Source organism: Melanostigma gelatinosum, assembly GCF_949748355.1.
Source record: "Melanostigma gelatinosum genome assembly, chromosome: 9".
Classification (NCBI taxonomy): Eukaryota; Metazoa; Chordata; class Actinopteri; order Perciformes; family Zoarcidae; genus Melanostigma; species Melanostigma gelatinosum.
Window position 1 is genome coordinate 2,016,445 of NC_136642.1, and position 15,748 is coordinate 2,032,192.

Genomic DNA, 15,748 nt, shown 5'->3' on the forward strand with positions numbered 1-15,748 from the left:
AACTCCCGAGAGGAAACTCAGGTGGCCCCATATTTGGAGATTTTTTTTCGTCTCCACCTTCTGAGGAACCCGCTGCTCTGGACCCTCAGGGAGCTATTCGTCCCGGTGGACTCCTGCTCGAGCAACATGGCGCCAAACGTTTCTCTCACAAACTCTTTCAGCGGGAAAATGAGCTTCTGCATTTTGGATTAAAGGAGATCGAAAGCGGAGAAACGGTGTTGATGCTTCACGTGATCTCTGTTTCATCATTTCATCCTGTAAGCTAGACAGATTCAGATGAAAGACAGACAGCTTTTATATTATTATTGTTCTAATTATTATTATTATTATTAATATTTGTTGTTTGTTAATTTATATAGCGGTCAAATGACGTGTCGTAGCAAGAGCCAGAATCATGAACAGAGTTGCGTTATAAATGATTTAAAGGGAAACAAAAGCTATTTATGTATTTGTTGTGTACTTTTGTGTTGCTGTTTGAAGAGAAATGCCCAAATGTGATTCAGCTGTTCACCATCGCAGGGAAAAAGTACTGTATTGTAAAATGCTGCGTGTACAGGTTGTCGTGGTTCGTATCAAACTGAAGGTGTTCATCTAAGCATATGTTTCACTCGACGATAGTTATTTAAGACCAGCAATATAATCTTTTATCGAAGTTGACGTCTGACTGCTGTCTGTACTTTCCTCGGTGTTTTAAACGATCAGGATTTGCAGGAGACCCGGAGGTTGATGGTTCAGATCCCCGAAGGAGCCGGAGACTTCTGGAGCTGGAAGGAGTTCTTTTCATTTGATGAAGAGAAAAAAAGGAAACAACTAAATGATGTTTATTTTTCAGCTTCTTTCTTGTGAAACACCGTTGTTGCCGTTTCAGGCTTTCTAAAAGGAAAACATATTAAAAAGTCTGAGAGCTGGAAAATCCCTCTGACCTTGACTTCATGGAGAAAACATCTGGTGAACAGAGGATCAGAAAACAGGAAGAAGTCTCGATTATCATCAGTGATACGTAGAAGAACTAAATCAGAACATCCGTTCCATAATAGTGGGATGATGAGTGGGACGTTTAAACGTAGTGTTGCTGTTAATAAAGCAGCTCTCGTTCTCTTCAGTTCATTAAGACTTCCTGTTCTTTCATTCAGCCAAAGAATTCAGAGTAACAGACGGAGAGAAACTGATGAACGAACGTCATCCATCAGCACGAATTCCCTCAATGAAGAACAAAACAAACATCCGTGCTCAATACATTTCAACATTTTTTAACACACTTCAGGTTTGTACAAACATGTCTCACATAAACGTAACAGGACTACAGAGGGAACACAGTGTTGAGCAGCAGGAGTGAGCGTCAGAGGGAACAGTGTTAAGCAGCAGGAGTGAGCTTCAGAGGGAACACAGTATTAAGCAGCAGGAGTGAGCTTCAGAGGGAACAGTGTTGAGCAGCAGGAGTGAGCTTCAGAGGGAACAGTGTTGAGCAGCAGGAGTGAGCTTCAGAGGGAACAGTGTTGAGCAGCAGGAGTGAGCTTCAGAGGGAACAGTGTTGAGCAGCAGGAGTGAGCTTCAGAGGGAACAGTGTTGAGCAGCAGGAGTGAGCTTCAGAGGGAACAGTGTTGAGCAGCAGGAGTGAGCTTCAGAGGGAACAGTGTTGAGCAGCAGGAGTGAGCTTCAGAGGGAACAGTGTTGAGCAGCAGGAGTGAGCTTCAGAGGGAACAGTGTTGAGCAGCAGGAGTGAGCTTCAGAGGGAACACAGTGTTGAGCAGCAGGAGTGAGCTTCAGAGGGAACAGTGTTGAGCAGCAGGAGTGAGCTTCAGAGGGAACAGTGTTGAGCAGCAGGAGTGAGCTTCAGAGGGAACAGTGTTGAGCAGCAGGAGTGAGCTTCAGAGGGAACAGTGTTGAGCAGCAGGAGTGAGCTTCAGAGGGAACAGTGTTGAGCAGCAGGAGTGAGCTTCAGAGGGAACAGTGTTGAGCAGCAGGAGTGAGCTTCAGAGGGAACAGTGTTGAGCAGCAGGAGTGAGCTTCAGAGGGAACAGTGTTGAGCAGCAGGAGTGAGCTTCAGAGGGAACAGTGTTGAGCAGCAGGAGTGAGCTTCAGAGGGAACAGTGTTGAGCAGCAGGAGTGAGCTTCAGAGGGAACACAGTGTTAAGCAGCAGGAGTGAGCTTCAGAGGGAACAGTGTTGAGCAGCAGGAGTGAGCTTCAGAGATGAACCTCGTCTGGAGAAACACGACGGTTATGAAACAGTTATGATCACAGATTATTTTAAACAATATTTAACGTGTGATTGAAGAGTTTCCTTCCAAACTGTTGACGTAGATGTTCCAACAGCAGAAGTTATTGTTATAAAACGATCATTTAGTTTTCACTGAATCTGAATACTGGCTTTGTTGGTTTTCAGTGATTTTAGACAAACGAGACATTTTAAATTAGTTTTAATACTTTCTGACTTTTTTTATTTTTATGCCGCGTTCACACCAAACGCATTGATTTTTTGACGCCGCAAAAACGCGTCCAACGCGCCGCCGGTCGTGTTCACACCAAACGCTGCAAAATCGCCGGAGAGGGGCCGTGGTTTATCAACCTGGATCCGTTCAACTGTCCGCCATTAACCACGGAAAAAATAACCTCTATTTCTACGTGTTGTGGAAGTCACAGATATCCCGGGAAACTAAACGCCGTCATGTCTGGTTCATAACATTGTTCAGAGGAGCTCCGTGGATTGTATCGAATCGTATTTATTTCCTGATTCAACAACGGCAGGAAGCCAGTGATGACAGGGGGAGCAACTCAACGCTGATAGGCTGTCGCGCCACAGCGTCATGCGATTATGTCGCAGAAGTTGAAAAATTTCAACTTGCGCGTTGGCGATTTTGCCGCAAAAACGCGTCCAACGCGTCGCGCTATCGCAAAATCGCGGCGCGCCGGTCTCATCGCGTCTGTGCAGAGACTTTGTATGTAATCTCGACGCGCGTCAAAAAATCAACGCGTTTGGTGTGAACGCACCTGACAAAACGAATCCAGAAACTAATCAGCAGATTAATTAAATGTAATTAATAACAGAAATAATACATTCTGTACACGTTCAAGAACAAAGACTTGAGAAGAGGCCAAATCAGAAGAAGTAAAATAAGTGAAAACACCTTTTGATAACGGTAATAATGTGATAATCATAACTTCTAAGATTCCTGAGTTGATCATTGAATAACATATGTTGTTGAATTAATAAGAAACAAACATCTCAAACAATGAAAACTTTTTCACCAGATGTTTAAAAATGTCTCAGGATGAGAAAACAAACCTAAACGGAGGAGGAGGAGGAGGAGGAGGAGGAGGAGGACTAATTGATATGAAGAGACTGTGACACTGTAACTGGTTTCAGTGGGAGTCAGTGAGCAGAAGAGGATAATTAAAGGAATTAATGACAAACCTACAGACAGCTGAGCAAACATGTTTGATTGAATTAATTCAACTGTTTGCTGAAGCTTGAGGTCATCAGCAGACTCACGTCAGGTCTGTTTCTGTGGTCCCCTAGTGGCTTAAAAGGAGAATCACAAAATGTAGCTTTAAACACCTGCATCTTGGCTTATTCAGTTATTAAAAAATATGTATTTAAATTAAATGGATGTTATTTATTGCGGCTTGTTAGCGAATGCTTTTGTCGACCCCTGGTTTAAAAAACAAAAGTGGCAAAATTCTATATTTTTAAATCCAATTGAAAGACTTTTATTCTTTGCTACTAAATAAAAGGTGAGATTCACAACTCAAAGCTGAGACCTCAACACGCTGAAGAAGCAGGCGGACGTGTTTGTTCTTTGAGGTGGAACAGATGTATTAATATTAAACAGATTAAAACAAACGACGTGAAGAAGCTTCCTGCGACCGGACGAGATGATATTTCTGAGACAATCTTTTCTGTTTCTCACATTAAAACACAAAACCAAACATTGATAAAAGTAGCTGCTCTAAGTACAGAAAATATGTATGTGCACTCTAATATATATATATACATATATAGTATATATATATGTATATAATCTTCCCAAAACCTCTCAAGTAAACGTCTCACTATACAAAAACTAAATATACATCTAATACAAAATACACTCTTAAAGTTCCAGAATGGAAAGATGCTAAAAATAATAGAATCAAAAAGTACGAACAGAACTAGACGGACAGCTGGAGTCAGCGATCACAGGAAGGAGGTGGGGAGGAGGTGGGGAGGAGGAAGAGGAGGAGGAGGAGCAGGAGGAGCAGGAGATCAGACCAGCAGAGAGTTCAGTCGTCATCACTGTCGCTGCCCGACTCACTGAGCTGGAGATCGTTTCCTGTGAAGATAACTGAGGTCAGAACATCGTTTGTTCTATTCTAACAGACTCACAGAACTCAAGATGAATCTGAGCGTCCGTCTCCAGCGTTCACGTGTTCGACGCGTCACAGAGGAACCCACCGTTGAGCCTGTGGAGTCTCACCGTGTCGTGGAAAGAGCAGCAGAACTCGGAGGTACTCACGGAGCGTGGTCATGAGCTGGTTGTTGGCCGGCTGCCGCTCGGCTCCCCCGTTGAACGCCGGTTGGCGGTCGGGGGACGTCTGGCTGAGCGGTCGGGGGGGGGGGGCGTCCCGCTCGCCCTCGCTGCTGCTGTCGTCTCCGCTGCCCGAGGCGCTGCCCGAGTCCGAGGAGCTGCTGCTGCTCATCTGCTCGATCACCTCCACCTCCGCTCGCAGCTCTGCCGGCAGCAACGGTTTGATTATGTTAAATCTCTTCCTTCCTCATCCGTTCATCCGTATGTTCATACATTCATAAACAATTTAAAGTATCCTTATGCCCGCCGACAGCCCTTCATGAAGTGCTTATGAATGCTGAACAGTTATCGAACTATATGCTCTCTGTTCCCCGTGTCGTCTTTACGTCTGGACCGCCGTACCTCTCTTGATGTCATCGAGCTGAGGCTCCGGCGACGGCTCGTCCTTCGGGGGAGACGGGGAGGTCTTGGCCCCGGGCTTAGTGGGGGCCCGGAACTGAGAGCTGGGCTGACTGGCCCGGACCGACTGCTGCTCGATCCGCGCCTGGATCTTACTGCTGCCCTCCGCCCTGAAACACACACACACGGTAAAAAAACCCACACAATTGGTTTGAGATTAATAAAGTATTTGTTCCCCCGTGAGACCTCTGACCTCTGACCTGGTTTTCTTCACTTGGATGCTGCTGCTCAGCTTCTCCAGCACGAACTCCCCGGTGTCGTGGTTAATGATGAGCACGCAGTCCTTCTGGTACGGCCGCTTGTTTCCTTTGAACACCGTCATGGGAGGAGTGGAGCCCTGCAGGAGCAACCGTCACCTGAGTATCTCATGTCTGTCACGTTCTTAAAATCACAAAACAAACAACCACAGAGCGTCTGATACAGAACCAGAGGAGAACCACAGAGAGTCTGATACAGAACCAGAGGAGAACCACAGAGAGTCTGATACAGAACCAGAGGAGAACCACAGAGAGTCTGACCGGAATGTGAGGTAACGTGATGGTGACTTCGTCTCCTTTCCCGACCTGCAGCTCTCCCTCACAGCTCGTGTCGATGGACGCTGGTTTGAAGTCATCTGGAAAAACAAAGGACACAAGACGCAAGTCTATAAAGTTATTGTAACTTTTTAAAGATTATGTTTCACTGCACAACAGTGTTCAGTGTGTAGAGCTTGTGATTATATTGGTTAATCACACATTGATTGCTCTTAAACTGACAATGTTTGAATAAAGTTGTTGTGTGCAGCAAGTGTGAGACCTTTCTTCATTTTCTGTAAGGATGAATCTAACTCACAAACAACTGAGGAGTGAAGAGGAAGAGGAGGAGGAAGAGGAGTTATTCTAAAATATAACAGATAACTTGCTCCATGCTGTGGTGGATGAGATGGACCAGTGGGTGTAACGATAGTCTTTATGCAAATTAGTGAATTTAAGGCGACCACATAATTGGCTGAGTTATTTAAAGAGAGCAGCCTCTCCGTCCACGTGAGCGCGCTCATCCCACACAGCAGTCAATGCAACACGCGGTGCTTATTGCTCTAATGATGTCACACTCACATCGGATTGTGTGGAAGGAAGATTTCGGCCTCTTCTCAAAGCTCTCTCCGAGCTTCAGGACGTGCTCCTCTTTGTCCAGCAGCGGGTTCGTACTCCCGTTCATGTCTCGCTTTGAAAAGAATGTTGAAAAAGATTCACATTTATGTTAAAATATTCCGAAGAGCCTTCACTTCAGAGGGGGGTTTAGAGTACGAAGCGAACTGTTAGACAAAGTTAGCCTACTGTGGCTACACGTTAGCAAAACACCTTTCGTCACTAGACCAAGCCTTTTCCGGTTTTGGTCCGGCTATCAAATGTCACCGAAAACACGTAAAGTCTGAGCCTCTACATTTTTCAGTAAAATATATAAAAGCCGTTGAGAGATTAATTACATGTCGAATTATATAATTGCTTGAACATTTGCATGGCAGTTTAATTAATTAGAAAACGAGCGGAACCCCCTGAAAGCAAAAGGAATGCAACTCTAAATGCTACACGGAAGAATTTAACTAACGGACAAGATGGACGTCAACTATGGAAAAGTGCAACTAGGCGATAGATCTTTACAACTAAATAGATTTTTAGCGCATCTATCATACAAATAAGTTATATAACATTTGTTTTACCGCTTAATTAATGATTAAATAGTAACGTTACTGACATAAACTGGAGGGAAACAAAGTCTGAGGCTTTCTAAAAGCATCATGGCGCTGTCGAAAAATGAAAGTTTTGCTGGTGATATTAAAACGACACATCCTGAAGAAGAAGTGTCTCCGTGTGTCTCCGGGCAGACCAAAACCTCCACCGCCAGACTTTTATCCCGGGAGGAGCTGGACAGACTCGGCGGTGAGCGGGCGCTGGTGTCCGACTTCAAACTGATGAAGTTGGAGAAAGAAGCTCAGAAAAACTGGGACTTGTTCTACAAAAGAAACACGACGAATTTCTTCAAGGACCGACACTGGACCACCAGAGAGTTTGAAGAGCTGAAGACGTACAGAGAGGTGAGGAAGTGAGAACACCGGCTGGTACATTTACACAATATAACAAGAACTGATTGCATCTCAAGAAGAGAACAACATCTATCGAAGTTTGTCCACTTAAACCCCTCTTGTTGATATTTACCAATATAAGTATTTTAGGTAATAAGTTCTATAACAGACATTACTTCTTGTTGGTTATAAAGCCCCAAAGCATATTGTGTTTCATGTCATCTCACCAAACTTCATTGTTTTTAAAAAATGCATTATTTTGCGAGACTTTGCTTATCTGCTAAATTAAAAACGTGATAGAACATAATATGAGGCATTTTAAAGTCGTCAGAGGTTCCAGATGATAATCCATCAGTCTGCAATGCAGTGATTGACTTTTAATATACACACATGAGTGGGAGTTTTACTGAAGAAAGGTGTGACGATGTGTGGGAATGTTGGGCAAACAGTTTCCCATAAGAAGAGAAGAACCTGAAGAGTCAGTGTTGACGTCTTCATTGTTAGCTGTGCAGGATTCTAACATGGACAAAGTGCTAAACGGATATTCTTGGCCATCTGTGTCCGGCCTGGTTTGCAGTTTGAGTCCCAGAGGCTGGTGCTGCTGGAGGCCGGCTGCGGTGTGGGAAACTGCCTCTTCCCTCTGCTGGAGGACGACCGCAACATCTTTGTTTACGCCTGTGACTTCTCACCGCGAGCTGTTGAATTTGTGAAAGTAAGATATCCATCCGTCAAATCTATATCTGATATCTGTGTGCACCGTACACTCAGAATGACACCTGAATTTACACCTGTTGAGCTGACCAGTACAAACTCAGCCTGACACTGCTGGCTGGTGACCAGTGCTGCTGTACGATTTGATGGCTTAATAATGACACAATACCTCAAACAACACAAATAAAACCACTTCATCCGCCTTCTGTTGACAGCTGAACCCTCTGTACTGCCCCGAGCGCTGCTGTGCCTTCCAGTGTGACTTAACTAAAGATGATCTGAGGGGAAGTGTGCCGGAGGGCAGCGTGGACGTCGTCACTCTGATCTTCGTCCTGTCGGCCGTCCACCCTGACAAGATGAAGCTGGCTTTGCAGAACATCAGCAGGGTGAGAGCAGAGACAGGCGGGGGGGACGACCTTTCTTACTAACATTGGGAGCTTACACACACACACACACACACACACACACCGAGTAAAAACTCAATCTAGTGTGTGTACAAATAAATAGTACAAAGAATAATTGTAATTGGTTCTTTTTGATGTGCTGCATGTGTGTGACGGTGCCTTCACAGCCTGTTTTTGGGAGCTCAAACACAAGCTGGTTCAAACGGTGTAATTTTCGATGTATGTGGCTTGAAGGTGCTGAAGCCCGGGGGCATCGTCCTGTTCAGGGACTACGGCCTGTACGACCACACCATGCTCCGCTTTAAAGCCGGCAGCAAGCTGGGGGAGAACTTCTATGTGCGCCAAGACGGAACCAGATCCTACTTCTTCTCCAAAGGTCCGGAAGCCGCTTCCAGAAAGTCCTGTCTGTGTCATTGAGACGGTTCTAGATGGATCAATGTTTTAACTCGCCTCCCTGTGCCATGGATCCCTTTCATAGATTTATTTTGGTCCACAACAAAAGCAGCTAAAACGTTTATCGACTACAGTAACTATTGTACGAGTTCAACACTTGAGATCGGTTTTGTCGTCTGCCCCATCATGGTGTTGTATGACGATAGTAGAAAGACAGCAAGTTCTTAATTGAACTCTTCAACAGTTCAGCCCTTTATTACGTGCATTAAGCAGCTGTTTGTACACGGACACAGTGGCGTTTCTTGACCTTTCCCGACTCCTTCAGGAAACACTTCACTCTCCTTTTGTTTCCTCCTGAAGCCTCAGTCCGCTCTGTTCCGTCTGCTTTCAGAGTTCCTGGCTGAGCTGTGTACCGACGCCGGCCTCCAGTCTGTTTCTAACGACTACGTCCTGAGAGAGACGGTCAACAAGAAGGAGGGGCTTTGTGTTCCCAGAGTGTTTCTGCAGAGCAAATTCACCAAGCCCGGCCAATCGGAGAGCTCCTGATGCCACTGTGGCTGTCGCCTCAATAAACAAACATCTCCTGGTTGACGTTCCTGTGACGACCGACACGCTGCAGTGTGTGAGTCCTTCAAACGGCGAGGGAGATGCAGGTTGTTCAGATTAATAAAGACTCATCCCACCAATGAACTGATTCTTTTGCTCGTTCGCTAACGGATGAAGACGGTGCTTCACTGGGACTCTTGCAGGTGGGAACACATGGAACTATGTGAAGGTGAAGCACAAAAATGGCAACAGGAGCGTGAACATGATTGTTGAGCAAAGCCCTCAGCCGGATGAAGAGCGAGTCCCAGTGATCGGGATTCAGTGGGTCAGATCAGGTACTTTGAACATCATCTTCTCTGCTCTTTATTCCCCCTCATGTGAAGCTACACGGATCATTTTGGGATGAGGTGAGTTCATTTTCTGTGAATTCATTTGAATGTTTTTCAACAGATTTATTTAAAAAAAAAGTCTTCAACTCCAGTGGGTCATTTCACACTTGGGTCCTATTTTTGCGACCCACAGAGTCAGATAATAATCACACACACACACACACACACACACCGTGACCTTTTTAGAATGTTCTTAGACGTTTAGGTGGTTTCCAAGAGTGTGAAAACCATCAACGGTTGTCAGATCTGATCTCCAGCGCGTCCGCTTCCTTGACAAACCTTCAAATAAATCCAATATTGTTTAAAAGCAGAAAGAAAACATTTGCCAGAATCAATGTGCCGCCTGGTGACTGGGTCATGTGATCCGCAACATTAACGTCACATTTTCTACAGGTAGTTCAAGGTAGAGCCAACGGTTTGTAGCTAACTATCAGCTGATGCTGTTACACTTGTGTATGAGCAACTTGTTCAGTGTACAATGAAACGATCCCGAAGCGTCTCTTCTTCTCTGGTTTGATGTTACACGAGTCGTCCAGAGGAGGGCGCTGTTGGCTTCACGGTGTGTCCGTGTCCCGGTGAGCTCGTGAGGCTGAGGACCTGATGGTCTGTCACTACCTGTGACTCATGACGGTGATTCTTCATCAGCGTGCTGTGAAGTGTGTGAGCTCATAGAGACCTGTTGTACAGTAGCCATGTTTTCAGGGCACACCATTTTCTTCATAAAGTAATTTATTTAATAAATTCTCAGTCAGACATTGTCTGTCAGCTTGTAGGCGGAGACGTGTTGTCCCGGTACCGTCGGTTAAACGTCCAGCACGACGTATGCGTTGATGTCGGTTGCGTTGTTCCGTCGCTCGTTCAGATCTCTTCTATCGGGGCTGAACATGAGTTGATCGTGCAGTCACCATGAATTCAGAGTAGAAGGATTCAATCATTTCCTTGAACCAAAACAAGAGTTAGATGTTATCTATTGGAAGAGACGTCCGGCTGTTCGACTTTCTAAATGCTCGGGCATGAAGGTCACGTGTGTAACGGTTTCCCACTCCAGCAGGATGTGAAGCAAATCATTTGACCGGAATATAAAGCGGATCACCTGGAACTTTACGTTCCTTCCACAGCTCAGAGACGCAGCGTGTCTGTTGATCAGGAGGTCAGCAGAGGTTCTGTGATTTATAAACATTACTCCACCAATCAGCCGAGGTCCACTCGTGAATACGAGTCTCATGGCGGCGTTTAATGAGGCCGCTGTGCTGTGAGTCGAACACGCTCTCGTGCGGCTTCCTGTTCAGCGAGTGTGTCGCGCTCTGTTTGACTTCCGGGTGTGTGAAGATATCTCAGAGAGAGAAACAGCTCGACCTGTTCTCACTGCGAAACAAACCAACATGAACATTTAAAGCGAACTATCGCATCCACCGTTCAGATAACATGTGACGGTGTGTAAAGATCAGAGTGGGATTCAACATGTTATACATGGCTGTAAAATGTAATGCAAGTCAATACAACAGACTGTGAAGGTGGACGTTACAATATAATGCAGTCGAACAACATGCATCGCTACATCACTAGCATACATAGTCTGGGATATATATATATATATATATATATATAAATCTGTTTCAATTCACCCACTGGATGTTGAAATGTACCACAATGGCTGTGTTCTGAGTGTGTACTTTACTTTAAACGTGGTTTGGAAACGTGCACGATGCAGTTTCCTGTCCTGTGGTTTGGCTTCTACAGCGGCTCCACTCTGGCACCATCACGAACATCAGTGTGTTCAAATGGAAGCACATCTGCAAGTCGACTACCGGCTCAGCTGGTTTGGCTTCTTAACGCTTGTGTGTTAAACGATTTGTACAAAGAATAGAAGACGCTCGGATCCTTTGGTTCTTAGTTGACGATCAGAGCATGTAAATACGGACGGAGTGTCTCCGTCGTTTGAAGCGTCAGACTCTGTGGCGTCGTGCTCTCGTTGGGGGGTTTCGGCCCTCACACAGTGAAGAGGACATCGAGAGAACAGACCGCTAACAAGTTGCAGCCTCGATGCTCTTTTCTTTTTTGGAGCAGTTGAAGCGTCACGGTGGCTTTTTCCAAATTGACGCAGTCAGCGGTTGTGCTTCTGATCAGCAGGTGCTCGGAGGTTTAGTTCCGTTGACTTGTTGCTGTCGAACTTCTCTACGCTGACAGAAACGTGGTTCCTTTGCTTTAGAAATGTGTGCAGGGCTTTCGTCCCCAAAACAGAAAATGTGCTGATTATAATTATTATTTTGACTTTGGGCACAGAACCACATCATTTCCACTGTCCTGTCTTTGCCCTGATGTAAAGTAGGGGTTGAGCATATGGATCCAATCCTGTATTATTCTGATGTGTCTTCTAAAAATCAATTGTAAATTCGTTAACGGATATCAAACACAGGAATGTCTGTTTTTTTAGCTAATTCAGCAAATTAAGTTCCTAGCAAAGCACTTCATTACATTCATGTGAAATCATACAAAATCTCACAGAAGTCCAATATTCACACTACAACCTAACATCTGATGGTTGATAAGTTTCTATTGTTTCATAATGTTCAGATTTAGCGAACGTACACACGTCCATTAGAAACAGTGTGACAGTGAGAAACTGCTTTCAGACCCCTTTAAATCCAGCATGCTGCTGTTATTAAAGTCATTTCAGCACCAGATGTTTCTTCCCTGTTTTAATACACATGTTCGTATTCAGCAGATTACACCATTTGATGGTGATGTTAAATAAAGTAATACTGCTGTTTGAGTTCTTGTTTGCCAATGAGTCACGAACGTTCACGGTCTTTAAGCATCTTTAATCTGCAGAGCAAAGGCAACTCAAGCGGTGACGATAGATGATGAAACAGATGAACGCCATAAACAAACGTTGCTTTGGAATAAAGCGTTGTTTCTTCCATTCTCCTCGAGCTGCTTCTGTGGAATAGAGCCCACGGTGCACTCAACTCAGTCAGCTGATCAGCCTGAAAGAGACAAAACGCAGCAGAACACGGGGTCAGTGTGCATCCGATCGCCTCTTTTGCTTTCACAGTAAGTTAAGAAAGATGATGTCAAATCTATAGAAGTAACGTAGACGGTGAGTATCCTCTGGGGAACATGAACACTTAATTAACATTTAATGGCAATCGATAGTTGAGATGTATCAGTCAGTACCACAGTGGGGCCACACTGGTTTAATAAGTACCACAGTGGGGCCACACTGGTTTAATGAGTACCACAGTGGGGCCACACTGGTTTAATGAGTACCACAGTGGGGCCACACTGGTTTAATAAGTACCACAGTGGGGCCACACTGGTTTAATGAGTACCACAGTGGGGCCACACTGGTTTAATGAGTACCACAGTGGGGCCACACTGGTTTAATGAGTACCACAGTGGGGCCACACTGGTTTAATAAGTACCACAGTGGGGCCACACTGGTTTAATGAGTACCACAGTGGGGCCACACTGGTTTAATGAGTACCACAGTGGGGCCACACTGGTTTAATGAGTACCACAGTGGGGCCACACTGGTTTAATAAGTACCACAGTGGGGCCACACTGGTTTAATGAGTACCACAGTGGGGGCCACACTGGTTTAATGAGTACCACAGTGGGGCCACACTGGTTTAATGAGTACCACAGTGGGGCCACACTGGTTTCATACCAGTATATTTCACTGTGTCCGTGTTTGACAGGTCAGTCATGAGAGTTGATGTAAATACCTCCGACAGTGATGGAGATGTAATGTCCCATTCCTGTAGTTCCGGTCTCGCACTCGGCCGTGCATTGAAATTGACCGTCGTCCTTCGACGTCAGGTTGAAAATCTCGGTGACGACCTGTCGGCGCCTCACGCTGTCGTCCGTCTCGTTCACCGTGGTGAAGTACTTGCCGGGCTCGGTCAGCTCGGTCCGCTCGGCGCTGCGCGTGGTCAGACGGTACCACGCGACTCGCAGCAGGCCGCAGAGCTTAACGTCATAAATCGCGTCGCAGGACAGTTTGACCGACGAGCCTCTGGCCGGAGCGATGCTTCTCTGTGGGTATTGGACCTCTAAGGTAACTGCAGCGCAAAGGAACAGAACAAACGCTGGAATTAGCACCTCGCCTGCACCAAAGTCCAGCTACAGTTTACCTCCATGTCTGTAGAACATGTCATTACAGTACGTCTTTGTGACGTCACAGTGACCTTTGACCACCACAATCATTTCAGCCAAGAGTCCAAGTGGAGATTTTGTTTTTGTCAAGTTTGAAGACATTCCTGCGTTCCCTCACCAGCCTCACCTCTTCCATCGAACCCCTTCATCCTGGAGTCGAGGTGGATGTTTGTGATGTTTGAATAAGTGAGATCTTGCTTTCACGAGAATGGACCGGACAGACGACCCGGAGAAACAATACCTACAGACACGTCCAGTTGTTGGACAGATTTCACCTTCTTTCAGTCTTTTATACTCATTGATTTACTTTAAATGACTTAAAGGAAGTGTTCAACGTTGTAGGTAATACATCTATTTACCTTCCTGAAGAGAGTTAAATGAGAAGATTAATATTACTCTCATGTCTGTCTCGTCTATTTACGTCTGCAGCCTGAAGCTAGTTATCTTCGGTTGGTATGGAAACTACGGAAAACAGCCGGCCGTGCTCTGTCCAAAGGTAACGAGATCCACCGGGAAAGCACTTCTGAAGGTTGCTCACCAACGTGTTCTGTGTTGTTTGTTTGCAGCTTTCCCTGAGGGTTGTGTGCCAAACTTTGTCTTGGCCATGAGCATAAAACTGTTGTGTGTGTGTGTATGTGTATGTATATATGTGTGTATATATATATATATATATATATATTTATATATATATATAAAGCTGTTTACTAACCGTTGTCCTCCTGAGCCGACGATGCACACAAAGCCACCAACAGCAGCACCGTAGGTCCAGTCAGCCCAGTCATTCTCCACCAACACGGACGAGAAGCTTCCTCTGAAGATGAACACGAGGAACGAGGAACAGCTTCAAGTGTCACGAGCTGCCTGATGCGAGTGTGTCTGCTGTTGTGTGGGTGGAGCGTTTCCTTCCCTCCGACCAACAGAAGCTTCACTCTGATCTGTGAGCGGTGTCCTTTCCATTGTTCAGTCATCTTCGACATCGCGTGCTCTCATCCGTGTGCTGCTGCAGAATGCCATCTGTGTGTGTGTTGTTTCCTAATGTGTGACTGCGGGTTACGTGAAGCACTTTGAGATGCACAACCCAGTGAGAGGGGCCTCGAACGCAAATCTGAGCTATTTAGAGTCTCCTCAAGGGCCGTGATGCTGCGGAGAGACCCTCACAAATCAGGTGACATCAGTGTTCATGGGACGGTTTTGCGTACAGGGACTTACGCGAAACAATTCTCTGTTGTTTTTTTGTGTCTTTCAGGACAAACAATAATGCCAATGGAGAGACAATCAGGAGCCTTAACCCAGCTCTTCCTGATGGACCACATTGTGTTACTCAAACCTAACTCTTCGTGCTTTTGTTGCCTAAACTTAACTCTTCGTGGCAGTTTTTCTAAACCTAGTTCACACAGTTGAATCGCACCGGTGTGAGAGGCGTCTCGGACCGTCTTCCAGGGAACCAAGACGTAGGGGGTGAAGAGATGCATGCTGGGCATCTGTTGAGATGGACACCGGTACACAACAGGAGAGAGAGAGTTGTTGTTATTGTGTATTTATGTTATGGTATAATCTTCTGATGCTTTGGCAATACTGTTTCTAAACTTTCATGCCAATAAAGCAATTTTGAATGAGAGAGAGAGAGAGACTTACTTTTGAATGTTTTTAATGCAGGATGTGAAATCACAAGGGAAGTAGATTAGCGTGACGCGCTGTTCTTGAGTGGTGGGGTGTGGATGCCGTTTTAGACGACACTAACATCAAAATGATTGTTGTTATTCGTGTTTAGTCTGCTCACGAGTTCAGAAAACAGCCTCCAGTCTCTGGTCTGGAGGCTGACGCTACACTGAGCTCATGTGTTTTTGGAGTGACGAAGTCTGAAGATGCGCTTCCTTTGTTAAAGTTTTCTTTTTAATGTTCCGCCATGATGTCACCATGATGTCACCATGATGTCACCATGATGTCACCATGATGTCACCATGATGTCACCATGATGTCACCCTGTGGGTACGAGCAGCGAGTCGCAGCCTGAAGGCAGACGGCTCCCTCTGCGGAGGATTAGCGGTATGATGAGTGAGAGGAAGCTGAGGGCCAAGTCTCAGCGATCTTCAAAGGTAAAAGAGTATTTTACAACTTAT

At 45.5% G+C, this 15,748-nt stretch overlaps 3 protein-coding genes across 5 annotated transcripts; 1 reads left to right on the forward strand and 2 right to left on the reverse strand.

Moving 5' to 3' along the window:
* Positions 1-858: 858 nt before the first annotated feature.
* eaf1 (ELL associated factor 1) lies at positions 859-6,299 on the reverse strand. 2 transcript variants are annotated; one of them, XR_013772227.1, is made up of 7 exons: positions 6,060-6,299; positions 5,484-5,578; positions 5,166-5,302; positions 4,909-5,075; positions 4,495-4,710; positions 4,147-4,311; positions 859-945 (listed from the first exon to the last, which is right to left on the reverse strand). XR_013772227.1 is itself a non-coding variant. In XM_079274592.1 (6 exons), the coding sequence occupies exons 1-6, from the start codon at positions 6,160-6,162 to the stop codon at positions 4,262-4,264; spliced, it is 768 nt and encodes a 255-aa protein (XP_079130718.1). In that variant the 5' UTR covers positions 6,163-6,299; the 3' UTR covers positions 3,297-4,261. The 2 variants fall into 2 exon arrangements, 1 of the variants encoding a protein (XP_079130718.1); XM_079274592.1 differs by lacking the exon at positions 859-945 and having other exon boundaries at positions 3,297-4,311.
* A 267-nt stretch (positions 6,300-6,566) lies between these two features.
* On the forward strand, positions 6,567-14,889 carry mettl6 (methyltransferase 6, methylcytidine). 2 transcript variants are annotated; one of them, XR_013772267.1, is made up of 7 exons: positions 6,567-7,039; positions 7,605-7,739; positions 7,954-8,124; positions 8,377-8,518; positions 8,927-9,488; positions 14,058-14,124; positions 14,875-14,889. XR_013772267.1 is itself a non-coding variant. In XM_079275536.1 (5 exons), exons 1-5 carry the CDS (start codon positions 6,743-6,745, stop codon positions 9,079-9,081), a joined length of 900 nt encoding a protein of 299 aa, XP_079131662.1. In that variant the 5' UTR covers positions 6,567-6,742; the 3' UTR covers positions 9,082-10,027. The 2 variants fall into 2 exon arrangements, 1 of the variants encoding a protein (XP_079131662.1); XM_079275536.1 differs by lacking the exons at positions 14,058-14,124; positions 14,875-14,889 and having other exon boundaries at positions 8,927-10,027.
* LOC306782259 (uncharacterized protein) lies at positions 12,286-14,595 on the reverse strand. The gene is made up of 3 exons (XM_079275537.1): positions 14,338-14,595; positions 13,199-13,534; positions 12,286-12,457 (listed from the first exon to the last, which is right to left on the reverse strand). Exons 1-3 carry the CDS (start codon positions 14,408-14,410, stop codon positions 12,453-12,455), a joined length of 414 nt encoding a protein of 137 aa, XP_079131663.1. The 5' UTR covers positions 14,411-14,595; the 3' UTR covers positions 12,286-12,452.
* Positions 14,890-15,748: the final 859 nt, after the last annotated feature.